Source organism: Oncorhynchus mykiss, chromosome 5 (assembly GCF_057628025.1).
Source record: "Oncorhynchus mykiss isolate SJ-2025 chromosome 5, ASM5762802v1, whole genome shotgun sequence".
Taxonomy (NCBI): Eukaryota; Metazoa; Chordata; class Actinopteri; order Salmoniformes; family Salmonidae; genus Oncorhynchus; species Oncorhynchus mykiss.
The window spans coordinates 31,183,597-31,211,553 of record NC_143026.1 but is presented as its reverse complement, the minus strand read 5'-3'; the positions used below and the strand labels follow the sequence as shown (position 1 = coordinate 31,211,553).

Genomic DNA, 27,957 nt, shown 5'->3' with positions numbered 1-27,957 from the left:
TCACCTTTGACCCATGGGGTTGTAGATCTCGTTGCTCTGGCACCCGCTAATGGTGATTGGGTCAAAGAACTGGAAGGAGCGCAGGCCCACGCCAGAGATGGCCACCAGGTGGGAGCGGAACTGGACCAGGATGGCCTTGGTGTGGAAGAAGGCCACGCTCAGGTCATGGCTCACTGGGATTACCAGGGGGTTGGTCCTGCAGGTCAGACGCCAATCACCTAGAAGGAGGGAACAGGGAGAGGGATGGGGGGAAGGAGAGAGACAGAGAAAGGAGGGACAAAGAGGGATGTGGGAAGTTAGAGAAATAACTTATATGGGATTTTAAGAGATCTTTCCACGCTTCCACAGTTCTATAGGTTTTATCTACAGACCTAAGCTGTGGATGACCTCCTTGGTGTCCACCAGTTGAACGGTGATGTTGCACTGTGTCTGGTCGATGTAGCCTGTCCCGTCTGCAGCTAGGTGGATTATCACAGCAGCAGCCACCATGGGGTGGGAAAAGTAGGCCTGGGTGAGAAGGGAACACTCACATTTAGTGCCCTAAACTCTCAACACATTCATATCGGGTATATTACTAACTGGAGATATGTTTATGTAACTTCAGCCTTTGCCCACCCATATCCCATGACTCCTGACCTCTAACCTACCTTGAGCCAGTACTGTGGGTACCAGGAGGACTGCTGGGCCTCTCTGCAGGGGAACCAGGCGTACTGGGAAACCCCATCAGACAGGTCAAACACCTTGGACTGGCATGTCTGATAACACACACAGAGAGACAGACACAGAGAGACAGAGAGACATAGAGAGACAGAGAGACAGAGAGACACAGAGAGACAGACACAGAGAGACAGAGACAGAGAGACAGAGAGACATAGAGAGACAGAGAGACAGAGAGACACAGAGAGACAGACACAGAGAGACAGAGACAGAGAGACAGAGAGACAGAGAGACAGAGAAACAGAGAGAGACAGAGAGAGAAATTAAGATTCGTAGTGACACCAAATATTTTTGCAACATTTGTACATAGAATTTGCACACATTTCATGGAAACAAAATGTTTCTGATGATGTCAGATAATCTTTGCTTCTTTTTCTGAAACAAGATAGTTCATTTTCAGATTATGAACCAAATCAATGTGAATTGGCATCATTAGAAGGTGTATTTTTCTGATTCTTTTGTTATTTTGTTGCCTTGAAGGTTGAGATGTGTTCAAAGCCCTGCCAACAGGGTCATTCATGGAGTTACGTAATAGTGTGAGGAAGTTACTAGGGAAAACAAGGCTGAGTTGATACGGCACACATGGAGGGGCAGTGTGACACGCTAAGCAAGTTAACGGCGTGAAAAATCAGGCCGTCTGGGGAGAGGGTGCTTCAGTTCCTCTCTCTTTCTTTCTCTCTAAATATCTCACTCTCCATTACTACTTTTCATCTTTCACTCCACCACTCATTTGTTCTCTCTCCCCAATCCCCTCCCTCTATTCCTCCATCTCTCTACTCTCTTTCTCTCTCTATCCCACCTCTAACGCTTCTATCTTTAATGTGTTTCAGACTCAGAACCAGAGAGCCAGATGTCAACTCATAAGGCCTAAACACTTCCATGCCTCTATCTGACAGCTCTACTTCAATCTGTATGTGGGCTGCTTAGTTAGGGACAGGCATAGATGGAAGGCTGTTTGTGTTGTTTGCTGTCTCTCTTCACAGGAGAGAGGTTATCTGTAACAATAAGAAGCTGGAGAACCATGTTAGAGATAGCAATGTGAACCTTTATTTAACTAGGCAAGTCAGTTAAGAATAAATTCTTATTTAAAATGATGCCTACCCCAGGTTTGGCTGGGGTAGGCATCATTTTAAATAAGAATTTATTCTTAACTGACTTGCCTAGTTAAATAAAGGTTCACATTGCTATCTCTAACATGGTTCTCCAGCTTCTTATTGTTACAGATAACCTCTCTCCTGTGAAGAGAGACAGCAAACAACACAAACAGCCTTCCATCTATGCCTGCCAATTGTGCACCGCCCTACGGGACTCCCAATCACGTCTGGATGTGATACAGCATGGAATTGAACCAGGGACTGGAGTGGCAACCTCTTGCACTGAGATGCAGTGCCTTAGACCGCTGTGCCAATCAGGAGCCAAGGTAGGCATACCTACATTAGTTAGTTGTAAAACTGAATGCATCCCACTGAAATGTGTCTCCTGCATTTAACCCAACCCCTCTGAAGCAGAAAGGTGCGGGTGCTGCCTTAATCGACATCCACGGCATCGGCACCCAGGGACCAGTGGGTTTACTGGGGCAGAATGACAGATTTTTACTTTGTCATCTCAGGATTCGATCCAGCAACATTTTGATTACTGGCCCAACGCTCCTACCCGCCAGGCTACCTGCCTACCTGGAGGGAGAGTGTACAGACACAGTCACAAGGACACACAGTTTCGCCCATTGCCTGATGCCAGTGAAATCAGACACCTGTAACCAGAGACGTCCACCCAGAGCTAGACGAACCAGACGCAGTGGTGGAAACTACCCAGAAGCTCTTGGAGTAATCTATCTGTCTCCTGGATCTGCCGAGGTGACAGTTATGGATAGGCAGAGGAGAGAGCTGAGGTGACGAAGACCCAGCTACCTGATCGTTTCTGTTGTTGTTTGGTGATATTCTTCATGGTGCTTCCCTCTCAATGCACTGGGGCACTGCTGATGTCTTGTGTTGAGAGTTGCTATGGCTCCTCACCCTGCTGCAGACTGGAGCGGCGAGTGAATATTGCACAGGTGACAGCCAACCAATGACTTATTTATGTTAACACAGGTAGCACTGAGTCGAAGTCCCCCACCCCCCTCTGTGTTTTTATAACACCCCGCAGTTTTCGACAGACAGAGCTAGCACACTGTAATTGTGCGTCAAGCTTGCCCTCAAGCAAACACCTATAAAGAGCAATGCCGGTAGGAGGGTTCATCAGCCTCCAAAGTTCTGTTACTCCCCAGCCTCCTCCTGTACAATGGCAAGAGTCAGACTAGTCCAAGTAAGATTGGTCATTCATTTGATTTGGTCATTAGGAGGTTGTAAATACAACCCCCAACCTCTCCCAAGGACTGACCCTGTGTGTGTGTTTGTGTGTTTGTGTGTGTGTGTATACATATGTGTGTGTAAGGTTGGGGTGGGGGGGTGATGGGGGTGTAAAGCAGGAGCCCACAGAGGACCACATAGCAGGGGCCTTGCATCACGGAGCGAACCACAACAGAGCAGCCAACAAGGTCTCTAACATAAGCAACACACAGGGAAAAATAAACCAATAAAACAAATGCTGGACAATAAATCGTCGGAGACCGCAGCTTGAGAGAGTACGTCGGAAAAGGGAAAGGAGAAAGAAGAAACAACACTTGAGTCTAAACTTAGAGCCTTTTTTGTTCACTTTGTTATGGCAGTAAAAAAGTCCTCTGCCGCGCCGATCAACTAAATTGCTACAACATTATCGCACGAGATGTTGACAAAAGACAGTCCCAGAGACTATTTTAGGTCTCTGTGTTGCAAGAGAGAGGATGAGAGAACGAGAGAGAGAGAGAGAGAGAGAAGAGAAAGAGAGAAAGAGAGAGAGAGAGAGAGAGAGAGAGAGAGAGAAGAGAGAGAGAGAAAGAGAGAGAGAGAGAGAGAGAGAGAGAGAGAAAGAGCGAGAGAGAGAGAGAGAAAATAAAAAAGTCCCTAGAAAAGAGGTGAGAGTAGTGTTGTCAGCCCTCTGCGGTTTCCTCACACTTGTAGCAGCCTAAAGACAAGGCCATGTGGCCGCAGACCCCTTCTACTGTCACATCAAGGGGGGGGAGGGTGAGGAGGGAGGGAGGGACGGTACCCGTTTCTCATCCTCAAACACCAATAGTGCACCCCCCTCCATTCCACCCCCTGCGTCCCTTCAGCCTCTGCGCAGCTCAAACTGGGTGTTTGGAAGTTACAAGCAAAACACCTAAAGCCTATGCTTCCCTGAACAACACAGCAGCAACAGCGGGGAAGGAGCGCTAAGACCTGTACTGTTGTGTTTCCCCCCCTCGACCCCTCCATCTTTCCTTAATTCAGACCAGCTGTCTGCTTACGAGCAGACAACATTGAGCACCCGGTCTGCAGATACACGCTTTTGTTTTTAAATCACCACTTAAGGTAAAAGGAGGGAAGGAGGGCCGAGAGCAGACAGGCGGCTAGAAGAGCAGTCTCATTGTGGGTGTGAGAGAGAGAGACACAATTAGACCCACCTGAATCATGAGAAAACAAAAAGATAATTACTTGGCACATTGGAAAGAATTAACAAAAAACAAGCAAACTAGAATGCTATTTGGCTCTAAACAGAGAGTACACAGCGGCAGAATACCTGACCACTCTGACTGACCCAAACTTAAGGAAAGCTTTGACTACGTACAGACTCAGTGAGCATAGCTTTGCCATTGAGAAAGGCCACCGTAGGCAGACATGGCTCTCAAGAGAAGACAGGATATGTGCTCACTGCCCACAAAATGAGGTGGAAACTGAGCTGCACTTCCTAACCTCTAATGTATGACAATATAAGAAACACATATTTCCCTCAGATTACACAGATCCACAAAGAATTAGAAAACAAACCCAGTTTTGATAAATTCCCATATCTACTGGTTGAAATACTACAGTGTGCCCTCACAGCAGCAATATTTGTGACCTGTTGCCACAAGAAAAGGGTGAAGAACAAACACCATTGTAAATACAATCCATATTTATGTTTATTTGTTTTCCCTTTTGTACTTTCACTATTTGCACATCGTTACAACACTGTATATAGACATAATATGACATTTGAAATGTCTTTATTCTTTTGGAAATTCTATGAGTGTAATGTTTACTGTTCATTTTTATTGTTTATTTCACTTTTGTTTATTATCTACTTCCCTTGCTTTGACAATGTTAACATATGTTTCCCATGCCAATAAAGCCCTTGAATTTAATTGAATTGAGAGAGAGAGCGAGAGAGAGGGTGGGGGGTTTGGCATTGAGGCCATTCTCCTGTGTGTCTCCTCCATGTAGGGGTTCACCCAGTCTGGCTGAAGCAGAGAGCCCTACTTCCCCTTTGGCCCTATAGTCATATCAGCCTAGACCAGTCAGATCCCAAGATGCATGTTGGCAGCCCTGACCCAAACGCTTTAGCAAGCTACGTGAGAAGGCTCCATTTGAAGACTCTTGAGGCCAGGGCAATCATTCAGGGTGGTAGAGAGAGGGAAAGTGAGAGAGAAAGAAAGAGACAGAGACAGAGACACAGAGAGACACAGAGAGACACAGAGAGACACAGAGAGAGACAGAGAGACAGAGAGACAGAGAGAGACAGAGAGAGACAGAGAGACAGAGAGAGACAGAGAGACGGAGAGACAGAGAGACAGAGAGAGACAGAGATACAGAGAGACAGAGAGAGACGTAGAGACATAGAGAGACAGAGAGAGACAGAGAGACAGAGAGACAGAGAGACAGAGAGAGAGAGAGACAGAGAGAGACAGAGAGACAGAGAGAGACAGAGAGACAGACAGAGACAGAGAGAGACAGAGAGAGACCGAGAGAGACAGAGAGAGAAAGAGAGACAGAGAGACGGAGAGACGGAGAGACGGAGAGAGACAGAGAGAGACAGAGAGAGACAGAGAGACAGAGAGACACAGAGACACAGAGAGACAGAGAGACAGAGAGACAGAGAGACAGAGAGACAGAGAGACAGAGAGCATGGAGCAGGGTTTCGCTCAAATGTAGCAAATAGGACAGACTATTAGCACCGTTTCTCACAATGATCCCCCACCAAATGAAAGACGTAGAGAGAAGGAGGAGGGAGAGGGTAAAAAACCACAGAGCCAGAGACATAATGATGGTCTTAATTGCTTAATTTGCCTCTACTGTGGCGTTTCCCGCTGCGGTTCAGATCGGATGCCAGTGGTAGAAGTTAGATCACCTCTGCAGAGGGAAGCCTTAGCCCCAGCCAGGCTGGGAGAAGAGACATAACACCAACCTCTACAACCAGTCACACACAGCCAGGCTGAGAGAAGAGAGAGGCCCCAGACCATAACACCAACCTCTACAACCAGTCACACACAGCCAGGCTGAGAGGAGAGAGAGGCCCCTGACCATATCACCAACCTCTACAACCAGTCACACACAGCCAGGCTGAGAGAAGAGAGAGGCCCCAGACCATAACACCAACCTCTACAACCAGTCACACACAGCCAGGCTGAGAGAAGAGAGGCCCCAGACCATAACACCAACCTCTACAACCAGTCACACACAGCCAGGCTGAGAAAAGAGAGAGGCCCCAGACCATAACACTAACCTCTACAACCAGTCACACACAGCCAGGCTGAGAGAAGAGAGAGGCCCCAGACCATAACACCGAACCCAACGCTAACCTCAGCCTTAGGCGGAAACACACACACAGTCAAGATGGAAGAGAGAGGGCCCTAAAACCCCAACCCTAGGTCTATAGCTATAAACACACAGTCAGGCGAGCTGGAAGAGAGAAAGAGGGAGAGGCCCCAAGCGTAACCCCAAACCCAACAGTAACCTCAGCCACCCAAGAGCAGCCCACTCACAATATGTTAACTGGCTGCAGTGTGATCTCACAGTTCCTCTCTCTCTAACCTCATGGCCATCCTGCAGAGGAGAGTACATGCAGCATCTCTGGGACTCAGTTCATGAGTTGAAATTAGCCCATGCTTGTATACACTTCTCTGCAAATATTTTCATTCATAAATATGAATGACATCTAATCAAGCCATAAACATCTATGTTGCTTCTCAACAGAATGGTCCACATTCTGCTCCTGTGTACTGCGTAGCTTATGAAAGGCCTATTCAGGGCGAGGGGTGACCCTGTTTGGCCTCTCTGGATTGGTCATGAACAGCTTTGGAACACGGCGCCCTAGCCCTAGCTGACTACCGCTGGTTTCCTCTATGTCCGGCTGCCCCTCCCTAAGTACACTGGATTCAACACACATTGCGGCACATTTGGGGAGCGGATGTTTCTTATTTGGCCACGGCTCCCAAATGTGTTTATTTATTTCATCGAAACACATCCAGTAAACAGCTGCTTGGCTTCTTTTCTTCTCTTTTTTCATTCATCCCCGCTTTGTTTTGTGAAAGTTAGCATAAATAAGAGCTCCATCAGGGCGGAAGAAGCGAGCATCTGTGAGACATTTGCGGGTCGAGTCCTGTGCGAGGTTCAAACCGCCATTATTTAGCGGAATGCTGGTAAGCGCCTGACGTGTGAGGTAATGTCCTGTCACCGAGGAGACACGGCTCCCCAACCCCACCCTTACCGCCAGGCACACCGTCCCATTGGCTTACCAAGCTAATAACGGGGCTTATACGGCCTACTGAGAGGAGGCCATGTTCTAGCCGCAGCCCAGCGAGTGAGCTGAGGGCAAAGTAATAGTGTGGTCTACCTACTCCCCTGATCTCATCTGTCAAGACCTAAGCAGTGGCTGGTGCTACGACCACAGAACCAGGGTGGGTGGGTGCACCAGAGCCAGGCCAACCAGCCGATCGCAGATGGATTCAGAATGGCGATGGATTCCTTGGGCATGGCCTTCTTTGTCAGGCTGCCACTGGCACATAAATGTCCCTCACTCAACACGTCCAACACTCGTCCCTGCGGCCAAAACCTACGTGTTAACAGCTTGAAATGTAAATGAGGGCTGCTGATACCTCTAGAACCCGACCTGATGGGGTTACCAGATGGTCCCCTTAATGATAATTGAAACAGGAGAACGTCGGAACGCCATTCAGGGCTTTTTTAATGTTACCACATGCTTATGTCACTGGCCGCAAGCCTGACGAGGAGTGTGGTTTGGAGTGGGTTTATAGTGTGAGGGAAACATGCCCTTCCTTGTAGTTCCTCACCGAGAGCACAGAGCTGTTAGCTACTGGATGGGCTTTGGTGTGTGTGTTGCTGCCTGCGCACACTGCACTTCTGGGACTCGGAACAAAACCACGGTGATTGTTTCCTTGTTTTTACTAGCCAGGCACTTTTTTCCCCTCCTCCTCCTCCTCTTCTCTCATGTTCTTCTCTCCTCCTCTTCTAGTCAACGATGAGTTACCTGAGGGACCACACCGTCTTAGTTGCCAGCGAGAAGAAATCTCGATCCATAGCTCCCTGCCCGTGCACATACATGGTCTAACGTGCTAAACGCCTGGGCTCAGCATCATATGCTGGTGATTATTTGCGGCGTCAGTGGACTGCTACTATCCTGTAGTCTGCCTGGGATCCATGATAAAACACTGGGGCTCTCTAGGGCTCTGGACCGGGGTTGCGTCAGAGATCGCTGGGCAGCATCCATCCCCTGAGAAATCACCTGGCTCACCATTAAATGGTTTACTGTAATATGTGTTGCTGGTTGCTAGCACTAAGCCCAATTCACCAATTAACCCAGCTAAAATAAATATCCCATGGTGTTACTGTGTGAACATTGTGTTGTGCTGCACAAAGACAGGAGTGGTACAATGAATCCTCTGGGGACCACGACTATAATCCTACATGAAGCATGGCCGACTTACTGTAGCTGCTGCTGGACAGACTGTGCGGACGGTATGTGATGTGTGTGGTGTGTGTGTGTGAACGTGCGTGCATGTGTTCCATGGGAAGCAAAAACATATGTTCATGTACGTAAACTTCCCAAAGCAGACCCTCAAACACTGGTCTTCTATATGCATCTATACATGGCGAACCCTAACATCGTACCACTTCCTCAATGGGAAATATGAAGCTAGCACGACAGATGAATTGGCCAAGAAACACATTTCAAATGTGCAAGGAGGCAGATTGGTATCATCATTAACACTTATCAACCCTCAAATTGTCTTCATGCTTAAATTAATTACATCTCTTGTGTCTGTATGGTATTTTAATTAAATAAAAAAGCAGAGTTGTGATGACTTTGAATCTGTTTCAAATAATTAAATAAGGGCTGTCCTTGTGGTGTGAAACTGGGGTTTTGCCAATTTATGCATTAGTGTCCATTATTTGTTCTGAAATGTTAATTCTAAGCCATGGCATTTTCCATAAAATGCACATCTGAAGCGTTGCTCCTCCCTGTGTTACTGGGTGTAGACATTATTCGCTAGGATCAAATTGACAGCAGACATAATCCATTAACTAACTGTCTGAGGTCTTTAGTGAAGGGAATTGAGCTGGTGACGAAAGCACAGCACACAGTACAAAGAAACACTGTCTGCCTTCTTCCTCTCCTCTCTGTCCGCCTTGCTCTCTCCCTTTCCTACTCTCTCTTTCTCTCTGTCTGTCCGCGCTGCTCTCTCCCTTTCCTACTCTCTCTTTCTCTCTGTACGTCTCTCTCTCTCTTTTTCCTACTCTCTCTTTCGCTCTGTACGTCTCTCTCTCTCTTTTTCCTACTCTCTCTTTCTCTGTCTGTCCGTCTCTCTCTCCCTTTCCTACTCTGTCTGTCCGTCTCTCTCTCCCTTTCCTACTCTCTCTTTCTCTCTGTTCGTCTCTCTCTCTTTCCTACTCTCTCTTTCTCTGTCTGTCCGTCTCTCTCTCCCTTTCCTACTCTCTCTTTCTCTCTGTTCGTCTCTCTCTTTCCTACTCTCTCTTTCTCTCTGTCTGTCCGTCTCTCTCTCCCTTTCCTACTCTCTCTTTCTCTGTTCGTCTCTCTCTCTTTCCTACTCTCTCTTTCTCTCTGTCTGTCCGTCTCTCTCTCCGTTTCCTACTCTCTCTTTCTCTCTATCCGTCTCTCTCTCTTTCCTACTCTTTCCTACTCTTTCCTACTGTCTGTCTGTCTGTCTGTCTGTCTGTCTGTCTGTCTGTCTGTCTGTCTGTCTGTCTGTCTGTCTGTCTGTCTGTCTGTCTGTCTGTCTGTCTTTCATACTCTCTCTTTTGCTCTGTCCATCTCTCTCTCTCTTTCCTACTGTCTTTCTCTCTGTATGTTTCCTACTCTCTCTCTCTGTCCATCTCTCTCTCTCCCTTTCCTACTCTCTCTTTTGCTCTGTCCATCTCTCTCTCTCTTTCTCTCTGTCTGTCTGTCTCTCTCTCTCCCTTTCCTACTCTCTCTTTCTCCCTGTATCTTTCCTACTCTCTCTTTCTCTATGTCCGTCTCTCTCCCTCTCTTTCCTACTCTATTTCTCTCTGTCTGTCTCTGTCTCACATCCTATTTCTGTGCCTCATTCTTTTTCCTATTCTCTCTCACATTCTCTCTATTGACTTCTGTCTTCGTCTGTCTGTCCCTCCATCCCGTGTGCCCTTTACACATTCTCAGAGTGCAAGACATCTCAATGGAGCGCCACCTCCACATTCATTCTGGATGGAGTAAGTTACCCTCCTGCACAACCGGTACACTGTGCAACCGACATGATAAAACTGACGGCGAGAAGAAAAAAAACTAGGAAAGAAAATCAAACAGAGCGTGGGCCCTGCCCTCTGACAGGGCGAGGGGCTATAAAAGTCAACAGGCGAGCCCGGTAGCCACGCTCAGTGACCCTCTGATAGATGCGTGTCACTCTGAATCGCTGATTTCTTCTTGAAAGAAGAAAGACTGCAGGCTACTCAGCTCTCAGCTGTTACACACAGTGGCAGTGTGTATATTTTGTTTCCTAAGTACAAGTCTTTGCATGCAGCGTTATATCATTTCTCAGCCTGGTTCTGGCCCTGACGGCCAGACTGTCAGACAGTGCATGTGTCTTCAGGGGAATGATGTGTTTCTTCTGTACTTATGTATGGCCTGGTGCTGGAAGGTTGTTGCTCACCCAAACGGAGAGAAGAAGGAAGCTGCCAGAATTTAGCTCAGTGTTGCAGATGTGTGGATGAGAATGATCCACCATCGACTTGCTTGGCAAAAGTTTGCCCTGAACTTCCTATAAGAAGTTAATTTACTGTATCTAACCAGGTGCAGACATATTTTGCCCTGTGTGCGTCTGGCCTGCCTGTAGATACACCCTCCGCAACCCCAGTCAGATTCCATGAATAACCAGTAAAAATCATCCCAAGTGCCTTCGTCCTCCATTCGTCTGTTGTTCCTTTCGTGCATCCTGACAGATTCCTATCACTAGCTCTCTCCCTCTGGTCCCCGCACACCCTGCCTCCCTGTCCCTTTGCAATGTTGAAACCCCACCTGGCCCGACACTGCCCCGACCACGGTGGGGGACACAACAAGCGTGGTAGAAAATAACAAGATTGTTTGGAGCCAGGAGCTTTCCACCATTACCCACACTACCTGACATCAAACATAGTTACCCACGATGCGCTGGGGCTGCTGGCTGGTGGGCGGCCCTTGCCCTTGTTTACAGTGCCTTGCAAAAGTATTCGGCCCCCTTGAACTTTGCAACCTTTTGCCACATTTCAGGCTTCAAACATAAAGATATAAAACTGTATTTTTTTGTGAAGAATCAACAACAAGTGGGACACAATCATGAAGTGGAACGACATTTATTGGATATTTCAAACTTTTTTAACAAATCAAAAACTGAAAAATTGGGCGTGCAAAATTATTCAGCCCCTTTATTTTCAGTGAGGCAAACTCTCTCCAGAAGTTCAGTGAGGATCTCTGAATGATCCAATGTTGACCTAAATGACTAATGATGATAAATACAATCCACCTGTGTGTAATCAAGTCTCCGTATAAATGCACCAGCACTGTGATAGTCTCAGAGGTCCGTTAAAAGCGCAGAGAGCATCATGAAGAACAAGGAACACACCAGGCAGGTCTGAGATACTGTTGTGAAGAAGTTTAAAGCCGGATTTGGATACAAAAAGATTTCCCAAGCTTTAAACATCCCAAGGAGCACTGCACAAGCGATAATATTGAAATGGAAGGAGTATCAGACCACTGCAAATCTACCAAGACCTGGCCGTCCCTCTAAACTTCCAGCTCATACAAGGAGAAGACTGATCAGAGATGCAGCCAAGAGGCCCATGATCACTCTGGATGAACTGCAGAGATCTACAGCTGAGGTGGGAGACTCTGTCCATAGGACAACAATCAGTCGTATATTGCACAAATCTGGCCTTTATGGAAGAGTGGCAAGAAGAAAGCCATTTCTTAAAGATATCCATAAAAAGTGTTGTTTAAAGTTTGCCACAAGCCACCTGGGAGACACACCAAACATGTGGAAGAAGGTGCTCTGGTCAGATGAAACCAAAATTGAACTTTTTGGCAACAATGCAAAACGTTATGTTTGGCGTAAAAGCAACACAGCTGAACACACCATCCCCACTGTCAAACATGGTGGTGGCAGCATCATGGTTTGGGCCTGCTTTTCTTCAGCAGGGACAGGGAAGATGGTTAAAATTGATGGGAAGATGGATGGAGCCAAATACAGGACCATTCTGGAAGAAAACCTGATGGAGTCTGCAAAAGACCTGAGACTGGGACGGAGATTTGTCTTCCAACAAGACAATGATCCAAAACATAAAGCAAAATCTACAATGGAATGGTTAAAAATAAACATATCCAGGTGTTAGAATGGCCAAGTCAAAGTCCAGACCTGAATCCAATCGAGAATCTGTGGAAAGAACTGAAAACTGCTGTTCACAAATGCTCTCCATCCAACCTCACTGAGCTCGAGCTGTTTTGCAAGGAGGAATGGGAAAAAATGTCAGTCTCTCGATGTGCAAAACTCATAGAGACATACCCCAAGCGACTTACAGCTGTAATCGCAGCAAAAGGTGGCGCTACAAAGTATTAACTTAAGGGGGCTGAATAATTTTGCACGCCCAATTTTTCAGTTTTTGATTTGTCAAAAAAGTTTGAAATATCCAATAAATGTCGTTCCACTTCATGATTGTGTCCCACTTGTTGTTGATTCTTCACAAAAAAAGACAGTTTTATATCTTTATGTTTGAAGCCTGAAATGTGGCAAAAGGTCGCAAAGTTCAAGTGGCCGAATACTTTCGCAAGGCACTGTACCACTGAAGATCCAGATCAGAAGCGCCCATGGTTCCATGCCCCAAACTCGTTTCCATGACCTCACAGCTCTGAGCCATGCCATGTGAAGTTCAGCCTCAAAGTGTAAATAGAATGTATATGGTACAGTGGGAAACTGTAGGTTTCTGGTAAACCTGTTATGTCCAAGTGAAATCTGCACTAAACAGTAAACATGGAAAAGTCATGAAAGAAAACAATAAAGTCTATGTATCAGCAACATCGCTGGAAAAGTAGATGTTACACCCGTGTGTAACTATCTAGTTACAGCACGTAACATTGCCAAAAACACCTATGTGTATAGTTAAGGGCGAACAACATTGCTTCGGTACAGTGCAGTAGCAACCTTCAGCAGGAAGCAGAACTGGATAGTGCCCCAATCAGCCTTGCATGGAGGGAAAACTGTAACGAGCAAACTTGAGTCTGTGGAAGTTGCTTATGGTACCAATAAACCCTAGGTGCTCTGGTTACAGTAGACAGGAAATCAGAACATGTCATCTCCTGTGCCCACCTTTGGGGGAGAGAGAATGGAAGGCGGGGGATATTGTGTGTGGGGCGTGCAGTCCATACAAAGAGGTAGCTGGGTACTGTAATTTTGTGAGACAGCTTTATTGTCATCTTGACTGGGGGAGATATTATCTCTGAGCGCACAGGCCAGGATCAAATAGAGTGTGAGCGTGCCACGTCTGGATGAAGGATCACCCTAAAGGTGCGTCAGGAGCTGGGCACGGGGAGTCTGAAGGAAGTCTGACAGGTTGAGGAAGCATGTGCTGAAAAGTAGCCATTACTGTAACGATCAACAGTAAAGGCATGTCAGATGAACCCAACTAAACCCAGTGTTTTTCATCCAAGTGTTTTAAGACACTGAAACCACAAGGTCCTTAACTCAGGGTGAACACATGCTGCTACTGTAGCTGCTGATGTTCCTGGATAGCGTCAGATGTTGTTGTATGGTGTATGCGTGTGTATGCGTACAGTGTGAGTGTGTGTGCATGTGATGGTGTGTGTGTAGCCTACGGTAGGTGGCCTTGCAGTTTGGCAGTGATACCATCTCAAGCTGACCCAGGGCACTGTGTTCTTCACAGTAGAAATCATTTCTGGAGCACGTGTGCTGTTCTGCTGGGTCTTCAGGGAAAATAGCTTCTTATGCAACTACATTGGTGGGAACACACTTTGTCTCCTCTCTCACACGCATCGAGCTGTGAGCTCGTGTAGATAGTATGAACATTGACGTCACAAAAGGAGCTCAACACTTGTATTGAGAGGCCACCTTTCTCTGTATTGAAAACACTGCGTAGACTCAATTACATACTTTGTGCAAAAACGGTTCTGAAAACATGAATATATGCAGACACTTTTATCCAAAAGCGACTCAGTCATGCGTGCATACATTTTACATATGAGTGGTCCCAGGAATTGATCCCACTACCCTGGCCTTACAAGGACCATGCTCTACCAACTGAGCTAGAAAGGACCACACTGAAGTGCTTCTAGTCCCAAACGTTTCAGTGGGATGTATGCCACTCTTTTTGAAGTCTGTAAGATGATTCCTGTCTATTTGAAATGCTGTTTTGGCTTTATAGTAAGATCTCGGTCAATCGGGCAGAAATTGTCACATACATACTTACAGTATAATATTATACAAATAATACAAAAATGTCCATTACATACCAGTCCATTTTTTTTTCACTATGTCCAACCATATAACACATTAAAGTACCACAACAGCGGCCTTTTTTTTCTGAGTTACTCACGATGCTGCACAATGATTTAAGTCAATAACCAGGTTTCCCTCAAAATGTCAACAAAACAAAATATTCTAGAGAAGGTGGGATCATATTGTGTCGGTAAACTTCATTATGTGAGAAATATCAGTGGAAACACTTATGCAAAAATCTTGATATAATAGCCATCATATCGAAGTAATATGATATGTTGCATGGTTCTCCTCATTGTGACTCAGGAAAGCATACAGTTTCTTAGGCTATAGATGAAATAAATGATGATGAACTTAACAAGGTGATGAAAGTGCAAGGTGATGAGCTTTTGAGCTTTTGGCACATTTGCTATGTATATAACGCAAACATGTGTGTGACAAAACCATCAGTGAGTTGAAAATGCGATGGAACCCCATTAAACTTGTATTTTTTATTCAGTACATGGGAATTTAACTGCAAAAGTAATTTTCATGTGCACTACGTCATCATGCACAGACTTTTATCCGCAACAAATCCATTTTATGTAAATACATTTCTGGAGGGAAAATGTACATATTTTGCTTATGCAGATTTTAGAATATTTGCATGAAAATCTGCCGCCAATTGGGAAGAAACCTAGCTAATGAGTAATTGTTTTAATCAAAGTATGATATATTTGGACTTGAATTGGGAAATCCGAAGTGGGACATTCATGGAAATTGTGTCAATGTCGTGTTTTCTTATGATATACTGTGAAAATTATTTCCAGACTAAATTTCGCTTCAGGGCTGGATTTTATGACATTGTTTATTAATCAGAAACAGCTGCAAACTGCTTTGCGACTGAGCTGAGCCAAACAGCCGTGCGTCCACTTGGCCTCCTGAGCCATGGAGCAAATTCAAACGTATGTTTTTGCGCCTCCACTTTTGTACCAGAAAGTTATCATAATCCATTGCATCATTTGTCAATTTGCTATAATTTTTTTGCTAGTCTGTATTAAAAAATATATATGATCATTTTAGAAATTGTAAAATTGCGTGATATGATTTCATTTTGGAACCCCTCTCCCCCCGTTGCCCCAAGATGAATGGTTTTTACCATTCACTACTGTTTCACTACACACTCCACTGCTTTGATTGGTGCAGCTAGAAACCACAATTGTCTGTCCTATAATGAAAAGGAAGCTGCAAAAGAAAATTCAAGGACCTTGGTTATCTATTTTGTTGTGCTGTTGTCACATTTGTATTGGTGTTTTGTGTCTGATGTGCTCAGGGTGTTGTCATTTGTGGTGTGCATCGTGAGCAAAGTCATTGTAGACTATCATTTCTTCCCCTATGAGAACTATGAGCACGGGCTGATTAGGCTTTTCTGTACTGCAGCCAAAGCCTGCCAGCAGCCTACCTGCCAAAGGTTGCACGTTCCGTGTCCAATACAATATAGAAAAGCGCATGTCAACCTTTCAACAGTTATCCATATTACCGGAGATTCATCTTAATACTATTTCTTTAGCTGATTCACAGTAACAATCTATGGAAAATGCCACAACTATATTGGTGAAGTCAAAGATACTAGTTTCTGTTGGAAATGGTTTCCCTTAAATGCTTATGACAAACCCAGCTCCAGCCATAGCCAGCCATATCCCTAGCAAGCTGGCTAATCTTTTGAATATGTTGTAGTAAAAAGTAAATAAGACAGCAACAACAGATAACATTAGCTAGCTAGATAAGGTTAGCAAGATAGCTAGCTAGCGAGATAAGGTTAGCATGCTAGCTAGCTACACTGAAAGCTTGTCAGTGCCCTATTTGAAGGGAGAAATCACCACAACGTTCCTTCCCACCCCCAATTCATTAATATGTATAAGTAGGTGGAACCTGATCAAGCTTTTCCGCTCTAGAACATGAGTTACGTTGCCCTTTTGTGGGCTCCTTAATAAGCCTGCCTCCAATTAAATAACACTTTGTTAATCATTATATCCAATCTAATAACATTGTGGTAACGGCCTGTAGAGCAGAGAGAGGTTCAATAGGACAGAACCTAATGCAGTTGTTCTCTGTGTAGTGTGTTTTTGGCACTCAGTGATTCCCTGTGTCCCAAGACAGCAACAGATCAATGGCCCCAGAGTCTCTGAGTGGAATCAATGATATCTTCTCCTGTCCTCCATAAGCATTACATTAATGAAAGCTAGAAACTTCACCTCAGACAACAGACAGCTCTCTCTTTACAACACCCCGGGGCCAAAAATGAATCAGATAACGTTTTCAAGAGCTTTTCGGGCTCAGTTTCCTCCCCCCAAAAAAGAAAAGCTGGAGACTTCTGAGATGAGAAAGCGCAATAAACTTCCCAAACAAAATGCTGACATCATGGGGGCCTGTCAAGGTGAAGTGTAGACATCCGTTGTCTTCGTGACCTTACAAGCCCCTGAACATAGCCTCAGCTCACAGTAACAGATACAGACATTCATAAGTAGCTAAATAATACCAAAAATATTCAACAAGGTAATGTGAGGTGGCATGTACACATTACATTGGCTACCATTATCTGTCTGTCATAACCACTTATGGAAAACCATGTCATTGTTAAAACCACTTGGTGCTGAAAATGGAGGATTACCTGGACCAATAACAAACACCAAATTTTGCTGCAAAGTGTTTCAAATGTTTTCTGTTGAGTGCCCTATTGAACACTACCTATAATGTGATGTGGCGTAGATTAAGGATGTACATTAAGGAAGTACCTGGGCCTCCGAAGTGGCGCAGTAGTTTAAGGCACTGCATTGCAGTGCTAGCTGTGCCACTAGAGATCTTGGGTTCAAGTCCAGGCTCTGTTGCAGCCGGCCGCAACTGGGAAACCCATGGGGCGGTACACAATTGGCCCAGCGTTGTCTGGGTTAGGGGAGCGTTTGTCCCATCTCACACTAGTGACTCCTTTGGCAGGTCGGGTGCAGTGCACGCTGACTTTGTGTCCTGGTTCACAGTGTTTCCTCCAACACATTGGTGCGGCAAGCTTCCGGGTTAGGTGAGCAGTGTGGCTTGGCTGGGTTGTGTTTCAGAGGATGCATGCCTCTCCCAAGTCCGTACGGGATAGGACAAGACTGTAACTACCAATTGGATACAATGAAAAAGGGGTAAACATTTTTTTGTAATTATTTGAAGGAAGTACCTTAGTGACAGCAGGATAGCCGGCGGCCACCTCGCCAGGGCAGTAGAGACTCTCCTGATGGGACACGTGCACGGCTGTGGCCCACTGGTCCAAGAAGCCACTGGGGGTATACAGGCCACAGTCCCTCACGCTGGTCTCCCGCTCAAAGTCCTCACACACTCCGTCACCGTCGTAGAAGTAACACATACTGGGCTCCTCTGGAGGGCGGGAGAGAAGAGAGAAGAGTGAAGAGATTCAATCTTAATGTTCGCTCTTAAACCGTTTGGATTGTGTGGAGGTTAATGTGTGTATGTGAATGAACTTGAAAACGGTTTCAAAACTGTTAGTGTTGATGTCAATGAACTTGTTGTACTGGGCCCAGATTACGCAATATATATATCATAGCTTATCCATTGCACTTTAGCTATCAACTGCATTTGCTAATAGTTGATATTGTCTTGGTTTATTGTCTTGTCATGTGTTGGATGTTTAGGCCACACTCACTACTGTACCACACCTCAACGATTATTCCTGCTTTATTCATGAGGTCCTAAAACTATTTGGTAGAGAGCATTCAACATGGGGATAGAGGAAGCTAGAGATGCTATCTGTTTAGGATAAAACGCTTTTATTTGTTTAAATAAGCCCTTTTAGCATGGTCGGTATTTTACACTATACATTTTTTCAGAACTTTTGATCTGTTTATGGTTTTAAAACTCTTTTGATAGGCCAGCTGTGTCACAAGGAAGAACCCCACTTTACAAAGTTGAGAAACAGGTACATTTATCACACGTTTAATGTTTGACCGTGTAGTCCTCTGTTGCTTAGTTAGTGGAGCATGGTGCTTACACTGCCAGGGTTGTGGGTTCGATTCCCTGGGCCACCCATACGTAAATGTATGCATGCATGACTTGAAGTCGCTTTGAATAAAAGCGTCTGCTAAATGGAATATGTATATATATTTGTTAGAGTGTGTGCTTTGAGGACTGGTAAGTGGACGAGTCCATTATCGAAGGGATCTTTTTCCTCAAGCACACAAGGCATCTTGGGTAACACAGAGACAGTTCTCTCAGATACTGACCAACAGTGAGTGGCAAACACATCCCACAAGATGCAACTCCATTGCTGCACACCATAACATCAGTTTCTCTCTAAGAGTACAATGTATCAACAGAGTATTTTAAAATCCATCTCTCTCCCCTCCTTCTCTTCTCACCTCCTCCCCCTCCCCTCTCACAGAGTGTAAACATGTCTGCCCTCTCTGCCCTCTCAGCAGTTCCAGCTTTCCCTTGCTTGTCTCCCATCATTGTTTTCGTTTCAGTTGACAGAAATGGGATGTCTGCATAAATAAAGTAACACTCAAGGGGTGCCCTCTCCTGCAGGGGAAGGCTGGGAAAGAGTAGGGCCTCCAGGAGCGTAACACTATCTGATGAACTTGACAGATTAGGATCGTTTCTGTTTTATTTAGAGAGAGAGGAGGGGGCGAGAGAGAGAGTTGAGAGAGCGAGACCAGGCAGGAGGATACACCAGTATGGCTTTCCCAGACATCCCACCCGGAGTTGGGGCTGGAGCTGGGGCTGGAGCTGAGCTGGGGCTGGAGCTGGGGCTGGAGCTGGGGCTGGGGCTGAAGCTGGAGCTGGGGCTGGAGCTGGGGCTGGAGCTGGGGCTGGAGCTGGGGCTGGAGTTGGGGCTGGGGCTGGAGTTGGGGCTGGAGTTGGGGCTGGAGCTGGGGCTGGGGCTGGGGCTGGAGTTGGGGCAGGAGTTGGGGCTGGAGCTGGGGCTGGAGCTAGGGCTGGAGCTGGGCTAGAGGAGGCTGGGTTGTGCGTGTGCTCTCAGTATCGGGGTTCCAGTTAAGGGGAAGGCGGCATTCTGTGCCAAGTTGGCTGGGCCTCCTCGAAATTCCAGCCCTCCCCAGCTCTGCTCCGCTTAGTGCTGTACTCTGCTCTGACGATGTTGAAACGAGGGGCTGCAGAGGGGGCATATAGAATGCACTCCTGCCACTCCAAACGGATGGAGAGTGAGAGGCAGAGAGAGAAAAGGTGTGAGAGGAAGAGAGAAAGAAACTGAGTGAAAAAGAGAGAGAGAGAAAGAGAAGGAGAGACTGAGAGACTGAGAGAAGAGGTGATTGAGTTCAGGAGGGAAACAATGATAAAATTGATGAACCAGAAGAGAGAGGAGAAGAAAGAAAGGGTTACAGAGGAAAACAAGGAGGTAGAAGGAGGCTGAATAACATTGGGAATAGATAGATAAAGAGGGGGAGGCCAGAGAGAAGGAGAGCTGTTCTGTGAAGCTGTACCATGACTCTATTCAACAAGGGAACCCAGTCAACTTCCCTCCTCAGCCTATACACATTTAATTTATTCCCTTATGGCAACAGTATGTATTCTGTATCTGTCCCTTCTCCCTAGCCTGAGAGCACGTCAGGCTGCACCATGCTCTGTGTTAGCCGCTCGTTCAACAGGCAGACCGACAGACAGAAGGTCCCTTCATTATAGTGTCCGATTTCCACACAAAAACTAGGAATATGTCAGGCAGTCACACACACATCCCAGAGCGCTGCGGTCAACGTAAAACGACGCTGCCGTGCCGGCCAGCGATCTCACGAGGGTTGTGAGACACACACACAAACGCTCATGCAAACATGTGCATGCATGCTCATACAAACACATCACTCGATGAGGCGAGATCAGCTATGACACAATGGGACTTTTTATTGTATGAAAAAACAGGAGAGGAAGAGAAAAATAGTCACTCGAAGGAGGACAGGAAATCATCCATCTATTGACCAAACAGTGACTGGCGAGAACGCCAGAGGATCCAATCCACTGAATGAAGTTGTTAATTCTCTCTTCAAAGGACAATCCTTCCCAGACTCTCAGCGAGACATCATCAACATGACCATGATACACAATGGCATCTGCTCTTATGAGAAACGCATCAAGCCCTTTGGACAAGTCCCAGACACAGATGTGAAACTAGCGAATGCCTCGCCGCTGTCACTCACAGAGCCAGCGTGTGACTAGCATGTTACTCACATCTCCCCACAACTCATACACCTCTCAACCACGCACACTGGAGAGTCCTCCTACCGATAAGAGGCACAGGAACTACCGTAACAGCTGGCCAATCAAAATAAACTTGCTAAGTTCAAGGGACCAGTGAAATCGTCAAATTGGAATGGAAAGTAAAATGTGTCTGTGTAGCTCCGCCCTCATAGAGATCTCAATGGGGATGGAAATTGTATTCTTCTGTGTCTTACCAATGAATCAGCTTTTGAAGCATGCATAATGTGTCAGCTGTGGACATTATTCATTTTGAGACATAGAACCAGCCACTGTGTTAAATAACGGTTATTCATATCCGATTGGTTGTGTGTCCGTGACATTTAGAAAATATGTCACCATAAGTGACATACCGTATAACTAATATGTTAACTAGGGACAAATAACTATAATGGTTAAAATGTTGATGGTGCTGAGGAGGACGTACCGACACAGTTGAAGAAGGGCTCCTTCTTACACTGGCTGGAGCAGCCGTCTCCATTCATGGAGTTCATATCATCACACTCCTCTCCCTGGGCCCTGAGAGAGAGAGAGAGATGGAGACAGACAGACAGACAGGAGACTGTTTGTTACTGGGAGAACAATCATACGCAAGCACGCAGACATGTAAACACACACACACACACACACACGTTACCTCTGGATGCGTCCGTCTCCACAGTATGGTGCCCCAAGCAGGTGGGTGAGGGGTGGGGAGGGTTCACTCTCACTGCGGGCTGAGATGGTTTGGACCTGGTAGGTGTACACACTGCTTGGTACCACGTCCCTAAAGACACACACAGATTAAAACTTTAGCTGTCCTGCCACAGATAAAACGGAAACACATGCAAGCACGCACGCACACACACACACACACACACACACACACACACACACACAGGGGAGCAACCTTTAGCTGGCACCACATCTACAAACACACAGAGAGAATAAGCCTTTAGCTGGCACCACATCTCTACAAACACACACAGAGAATAAGCCTTTAGCTGACACCACATCGATAACAAACACACACAGAGAATAAGCCTTTAGCTGGCACCACATCTCTACAAACACACACAGAGAATACATCTTTAGCTGGCACCACATCTCTACAAACACAAACAGAGAATAAGCCTTTAGCTGACACCACATCTCTACAAACACAAACAGAGAATAAGCCTTTAGCTGACACCACATCGATAACAAACACACACAGAGAATAAGCTTTTAGCTGACACCACATCTCTACAAAAACACACAGAGAATAAGCCTTTAGCTGGCACTATATCTACAAACACACACAGAGAATAAGCCTTTAGCTGGCACCACATCTCTACAAACACACACAGAGAATAAGCCTTCAGCTGACACCACATCTCTACAAAAACACACAGAGAATAAGCCTTAAGCTGGCACCACATCTCTACAAACACACACAGAGAATAAGCCTTTAGCTGACACCACATCTCTACAAACACACACAGAGAATAAGCCTTTAGCTGGCACCACATCTATACAAACACACACAGAGAATAAGCCTTTAGCTGGCACCACATCTCTACAAACACACACAGAGAATAAACCTTTAGCTGGCACCACATCTCAACAAACACACACAGAGAATAAGCCTTTAGCTGACACCACATCGATAACAAACACACACAGAGAATAAGCCTTAAGCTGACACCACATCGATAACAAACACACACAGAGAATAAGCTTTTAGCTGGCACCACATCTCTACAAACACACACAGAGAATAAGCCTTTAGCTGGTACCACATCTCTACAAACACACACAGAGAATAAGCCTTTAGCTGACACCACATCTCTACAAACACACACAGAGAATAAACCTTTAGCTGGCACTACATCTCTACAAACACACACACAGAGAATAAGCCTTTAGCTGGTACCACATCTCTACAAACACACACAGAGAATAAGTCTTTAGCTGACACCACATCTCTACAAACACACACAGAGAAAAAGCCTTTAGCTGGCACCACATCTCTACAAACACACACAGAGAATAAGCCTTTAGCTGACACCACATCTCTACAAACACACAGAGATAATACGCCTTTAGCTGACACCACATCTCTACAAACACACAGAGAATAAACCTTTAGCTGGCACCACATCGATAACAAACACACACAGAGAACAAGCCTTAAGCTGACACGACATCTCTACAAACACACACAGATAATAAGCCTTTAGCTGACACCACATCTCTACAAACACACAGAGAATAAGCCTTTAGCTGGCACCACATCGATAACAAACACACACAGAGAATAAGCCTTAAGCTGACACCACATCTCTACAAACACACACAGAGAATAAGCCTTTAGCTGACACCACATCTCTACAAACACACACAGGGAATAAGCCTTTAGCTGACACCACATCGATAACAAACACACACAGAGAATAAGCCTTAAGCTGACACCACATCTCTACAAACACACACAGAGAATAAGCCTTAAGCTGACACCACATCTCTACAAACATACTCAGAGAATAGACCTTCAGCCCACTGACCTAGAGTAGTGATAGAGTGGCCAAGACTATTGGCCCTAGAAAAACCAAGAGCATTTAAGGATGAATCCTAACTTAAGATCTGTGTGTGGAACTTGATTTTCCACACACGTCCCATTGACAAAATGTGTGTTTTACGCATCAGTTTGAGTTCAGTCCTATAAGAACAAATTCCAGTAACCTACAAAGAGAGGTCCATAAAGGCTCTGTATGATCAATGCACTGAGACTGCACTCGTGAAGGTGGTAAATTATATTTTAATGGCATCAGACCAAGGCTCTGCATCTGTCCTCGTGCTCCTAGACCTTAGGGCTGCTTTTGATACCATCGATCACGACATTCTTTTGGAGAGATTGAAACCCCAAATTGGTCTACATGGACAAGTTCTGGCCTGGTTTAGATCTTATCTGTCGGAAAGATATCAGTTTGTCTCTGTGGATGGTTTGTCTTCTGACAAACCAACTGTACATTTCGGTGTTCCTCAAGGTTCAGTTTTAGGTCCACTATTGTTTTCACTATATATTTTATCTCTTGGTGATGTCATTCGGAAACATAATGTTAACTTTTACTGCTATGCTGACAATACACAGCTGTACATTTCGATGAAACATGGTGAAGCCTCAAATTTGCCGTCCGTGGAAGCCTGTGTTTCAGCCCTAAGGAAGTGGATGGCTGCAAACGTTCTACTTTTAAACTCAGACAAAACAGAGATGCTTGTTCTAGGTCCAAAGAAACAAAGAGATCTTCTGTTGGATCTGACAATTAATCTTGATGGTTGTACAGTAGTCTCAAATAAAACTGTGAAGGACCTCTGCGTTACTTTGGACCCTGATCTCTCTTTTGACGAACATATCAAGACTGTTTCAAGGACAGATTTTTTCCATCTTCATAACATTGCAAAAATCAGAAACTTTCTGTCCAATAATGATGTAGATAAATTCATCCATGCTTTTGTCACTTCTAGATTAGACTGCTGCAAAGCTCTACTTTCTGGCTACATGGATAAAGCACTAAATCAACTCCAGTTAGTACTAAACACAGCTACTAGAATCTTGACTAGAACCAAAAAATGTGATCATTTTACTTCAGTGATAGCCTCTCTATACTGGCTTCCTGTTAAGGCTAGGGCTGATTTAAAGGTTTTACTGCTAACATACAAAGCATTACATGGGCTTGCTCCTACCTATCTTTCCGATTTGGTCCTGCCGTACATACCTACACATACGCTACGGTCACAAGATGCAGGCCTCCTTACTTTCCTTAGGATTAGGTCTCAACCTTTAAGTCTTTATTGAAGACTCATCTCTTCAGTAGGTCCTATGATTGAGTGTAGTCTGGCCCAGCGGTGTGAAGGTGAACGGAGAGGCACTGGGGCGACGAACCGCCCTTGCTGTCTCTGCCTGGCCGGTACCCCTCTCTCCACTGGGATTCTCTGCCTCTAACCCTATTACGGGGACTAAGTCACTGGCTTACTGGTCCTCTTCAGTGCGTCACTTGAGTGGGTTGAGTCACTGAGGTGATCTTTCTGTCCGGGTTGGAGCCCCCCTCGGGTTTGTGCCGTGGGGAAGATCTTTTTGGGCTATACTCGGCCTTGTCTCAGGGTAGTAGGTTGGTGGTTGAATATATCCCTCTAGTGGTGTGGGGGTTGTGCTTTGGAAAAGTGGGTGGGGTTATATCTTGCCTTTTTGGCCCTGTCCGGGGGTATTGTCGGGGTATTGTCGGACAGGGCCACAGTGTCTCCCGACCTCTCCTGTCTCAGCCTCCAGTATTTATGCTGCAATGGTTTATGTGTTGGGGGGCTAGGGTCAGTCTGTTATATCTGGAATATTTATCCTGTCTCATCCGGTGTCCTGTGTGAATTTAAGTATGCTCCCTCTAATTCTCTCTCTCTTTCTCGCTCTCTTCTCTTGGAGGACCTGAGCCCTAGCACCATGCACCAGGACTACCTGGCCTGATGACTCCTTGCTGTCCCCAGTCCACCTGGTCATGCTGCTGCTCCAGTTTCAACTGTTCTGCCTGCGGCTATGGAACCCTGACCTGTTCACTGGATGTGATACCTTGTCCCAGACCTGCTGTTTTGGACTCTCTCTCTACTGCACCTGCTGTCTCTAACTCTGAATGATCGGCTATGAAAAGCCAACTGACATTTACTCCTGAGGTGCTGTCCTGTTGCACCCTCTAAAACCACTGTGATTATTATTATCTGACCCTGCTGGTCATCTATGAACGTTTGAACATCTTGGCCATGTTCTGTTATAATCTCCACCAGGCACAGCCAGAAGAGGACTGGCCACCCCTCAGAGCCTTGTTCCTCTCTAGGTTTCTTCCAAGGTTCTGGCCTTTCTAGGGAGTTTTTCCTAGCCACCGTGCTTCCATATCTGCATTGCGTGCTGTTGGGGTTTTAGGCTGGGTTACTGTACAGCACTTTGTGACATCGCCTGATGTTAAAAGCGCTTTATAAATCAATTTGATTGATTAATGAGCAGGGTGAGGGTGGGTATGACTGTTACAGTAGGTTTCTATTGCAGGATATTCAGGAAAATGGCACAGTATTCACACACTCTTTCTCCACACCTCTGTCCCTACTGGCTGTATGGGTTCCTGCCTCTCCCCCTCCTACTATGTTGTGCTGTAAGTGATATATCTATGGAGCCGCTCCACAAAGACAGACAAAGTGAGTTCACATTCGAACAAAAAGTCAAGGCGTGCTGGTCGCTGTGACCGCAGAATGTGTGTGGTTCTGTTTATGTGTGTGTGTGTGTGTGTGTGTGTGTGTGTGTGTGTGTGTGTGTGTGTGTGTGTAGTATGTGTGAGTGTGTATGTATGCCTTTTGTGCATCTGTGTCTGTTTAGGTATAGAGGTGAGGGAACAGCCACGGGGCCACAGTATACTCAGCTGTACACCTCTCCTTCCGCCCCAAACCGAGGACACTTGGACACAAACAAACATCTGGCGAGGGGCTTCAGCACCGCTTTCATTGGGTGTAATACAATATGGCCCGCGCAGGCCAAAAACAAGATTGGAGTTAAAAAAACATCCAGCTGCATAGCTCCGCATCAGTGTGCTCTCTGCGGTCCGAGCCAGCAGGATATCTCAACACTGTAGCCTACGACACAATAAACAGGGTGTCCACCCACTCTGCCCAGTGGTGATGGCATTTCACTTCCTAATGTTATAAAATACATTTTACCAAGACAAATATGATTCTTCATGTTCTGAATTGTTCAGTGGGGTCTTTCTCTAACGTATCATTAACATGGTATCCAAAAAGTCGGATTTCGTAACATAATGCACTCGATAATAGCACCGGGCTCTGTTGACAAAGTGGTGCAGCTTTCTCGCTGAAACCTTTGAGGATTTTACATTTTGTGGTCGTCGTCTTCCAAGTTGTTTCCAAGGGTTGCAAATAGCAAAATTAGCATGACACGAGCTGAATTAAATGTCAAAGGTTTTGAAAATAAAAAGCTTGCTGTACGCTCTGTGCTCCATTGACTATTCAGAGAAAAGCTTGTTTTTGTGAGAATTCATAAAACAATAACAGGAACTTGGCATTAATATGAATAGGGTGAATAGGGTATACTAAAATATGAAAATATCATGTCTCAAAATCGATATCCATCTTACCTCCATATAGTTTTATGTCTTCCGGATTTGAGAAGAAAGATGACGAGTTCAACAGTAAGCCTTAATTCTCACACAGCTTCCAGCCTAGCTGACGCCTTGCTATTTTCCAGATTTTTGACAACTTTATTTCTCTGGCCTCCGTTGATTTAGTCACCCTAATCCTGGCCATCCTACAAGGGTAGACACTCCAATTTGTTTTGAACGGATTATGATAGAGACATGCGGTTTGAACCATTGGTTTTCTTAGATGATTATCTACACAACTAACATATCATTTTACCCATTGGTCAAAAGATGAGTTTTTGATTGGACACCCTACAATGAATGTGCCAAGGGAATCAGGAGATATACTGTATGCATGTGGTTGGCCTTGGTTTTGATTGTGCTTGATTTAATGGTCAGTTATCATCATGAGAGTTGCTGGTTCATGTTTGGAGAGGATTTTCCAGGAGACAGAATAACAGGGAAGATGTTATAGAATGCCAGTTAATAGAACCACATAGACCATCAAGTCCAATTCATTTCTGAATTTCTTTGGTATTACTCACACCTCTGAGCTCACACACACACACACACACACACACACACACGCACGCACGCACACACACACACGCACGCACACACACACGCGCACGCACGCACACATACGCTCAAACAAACACACAAGCATACATACTCACAAAAACACGAATGCATGGACACACGTGCTCTCGATCACTCACTAACAGAAAAACACAGTATTACAACCTACTCCATACCCGTGCCAGATATTTAAAGAACACGCACATAGGCGCGTATGCACACACACACACAGTTTGTATTGCTATCCTTGTGGGACCAAAGAATTGATTCCCATCCAAAATCCTAACCCTAAAATTAATGCTAACCTGAACCCTAAGCCTAACCTTAACCCCAAACCTAAAACTATACCTAACCCCTAAACCCTAATCCTAATTGTAACCCTAACCGCTAACCCTAAAATTATATTTTTCCTCATGTGGACCGGAA

The 27,957-nt window shown here is 45.5% G+C and overlaps 1 protein-coding gene across 3 annotated transcripts in view; it reads right to left on the bottom strand.

Moving 5' to 3' along the window:
• LOC110522910 (pappalysin-1) overlaps positions 1-27,957 on the bottom strand; it is a 112,246-nt gene that overhangs the window by 41,635 nt on the left and 42,654 nt on the right. For all 3 annotated transcript variants that reach the window (XM_090234495.1, XM_090234496.1, XM_090234497.1), the window contains 6 exons: positions 21,441-21,569; positions 21,231-21,322; positions 17,763-17,959; positions 648-755; positions 372-507; positions 5-218 (listed from right to left, as the gene is read on the bottom strand). In XM_090234495.1, coding sequence (XP_090090621.1) covers positions 5-218; positions 372-507; positions 648-755; positions 17,763-17,959; positions 21,231-21,322; positions 21,441-21,569 — 876 coding nt within the window. The remainder of the gene's footprint in view (positions 1-4; positions 219-371; positions 508-647; positions 756-17,762; positions 17,960-21,230; positions 21,323-21,440; positions 21,570-27,957) is intronic.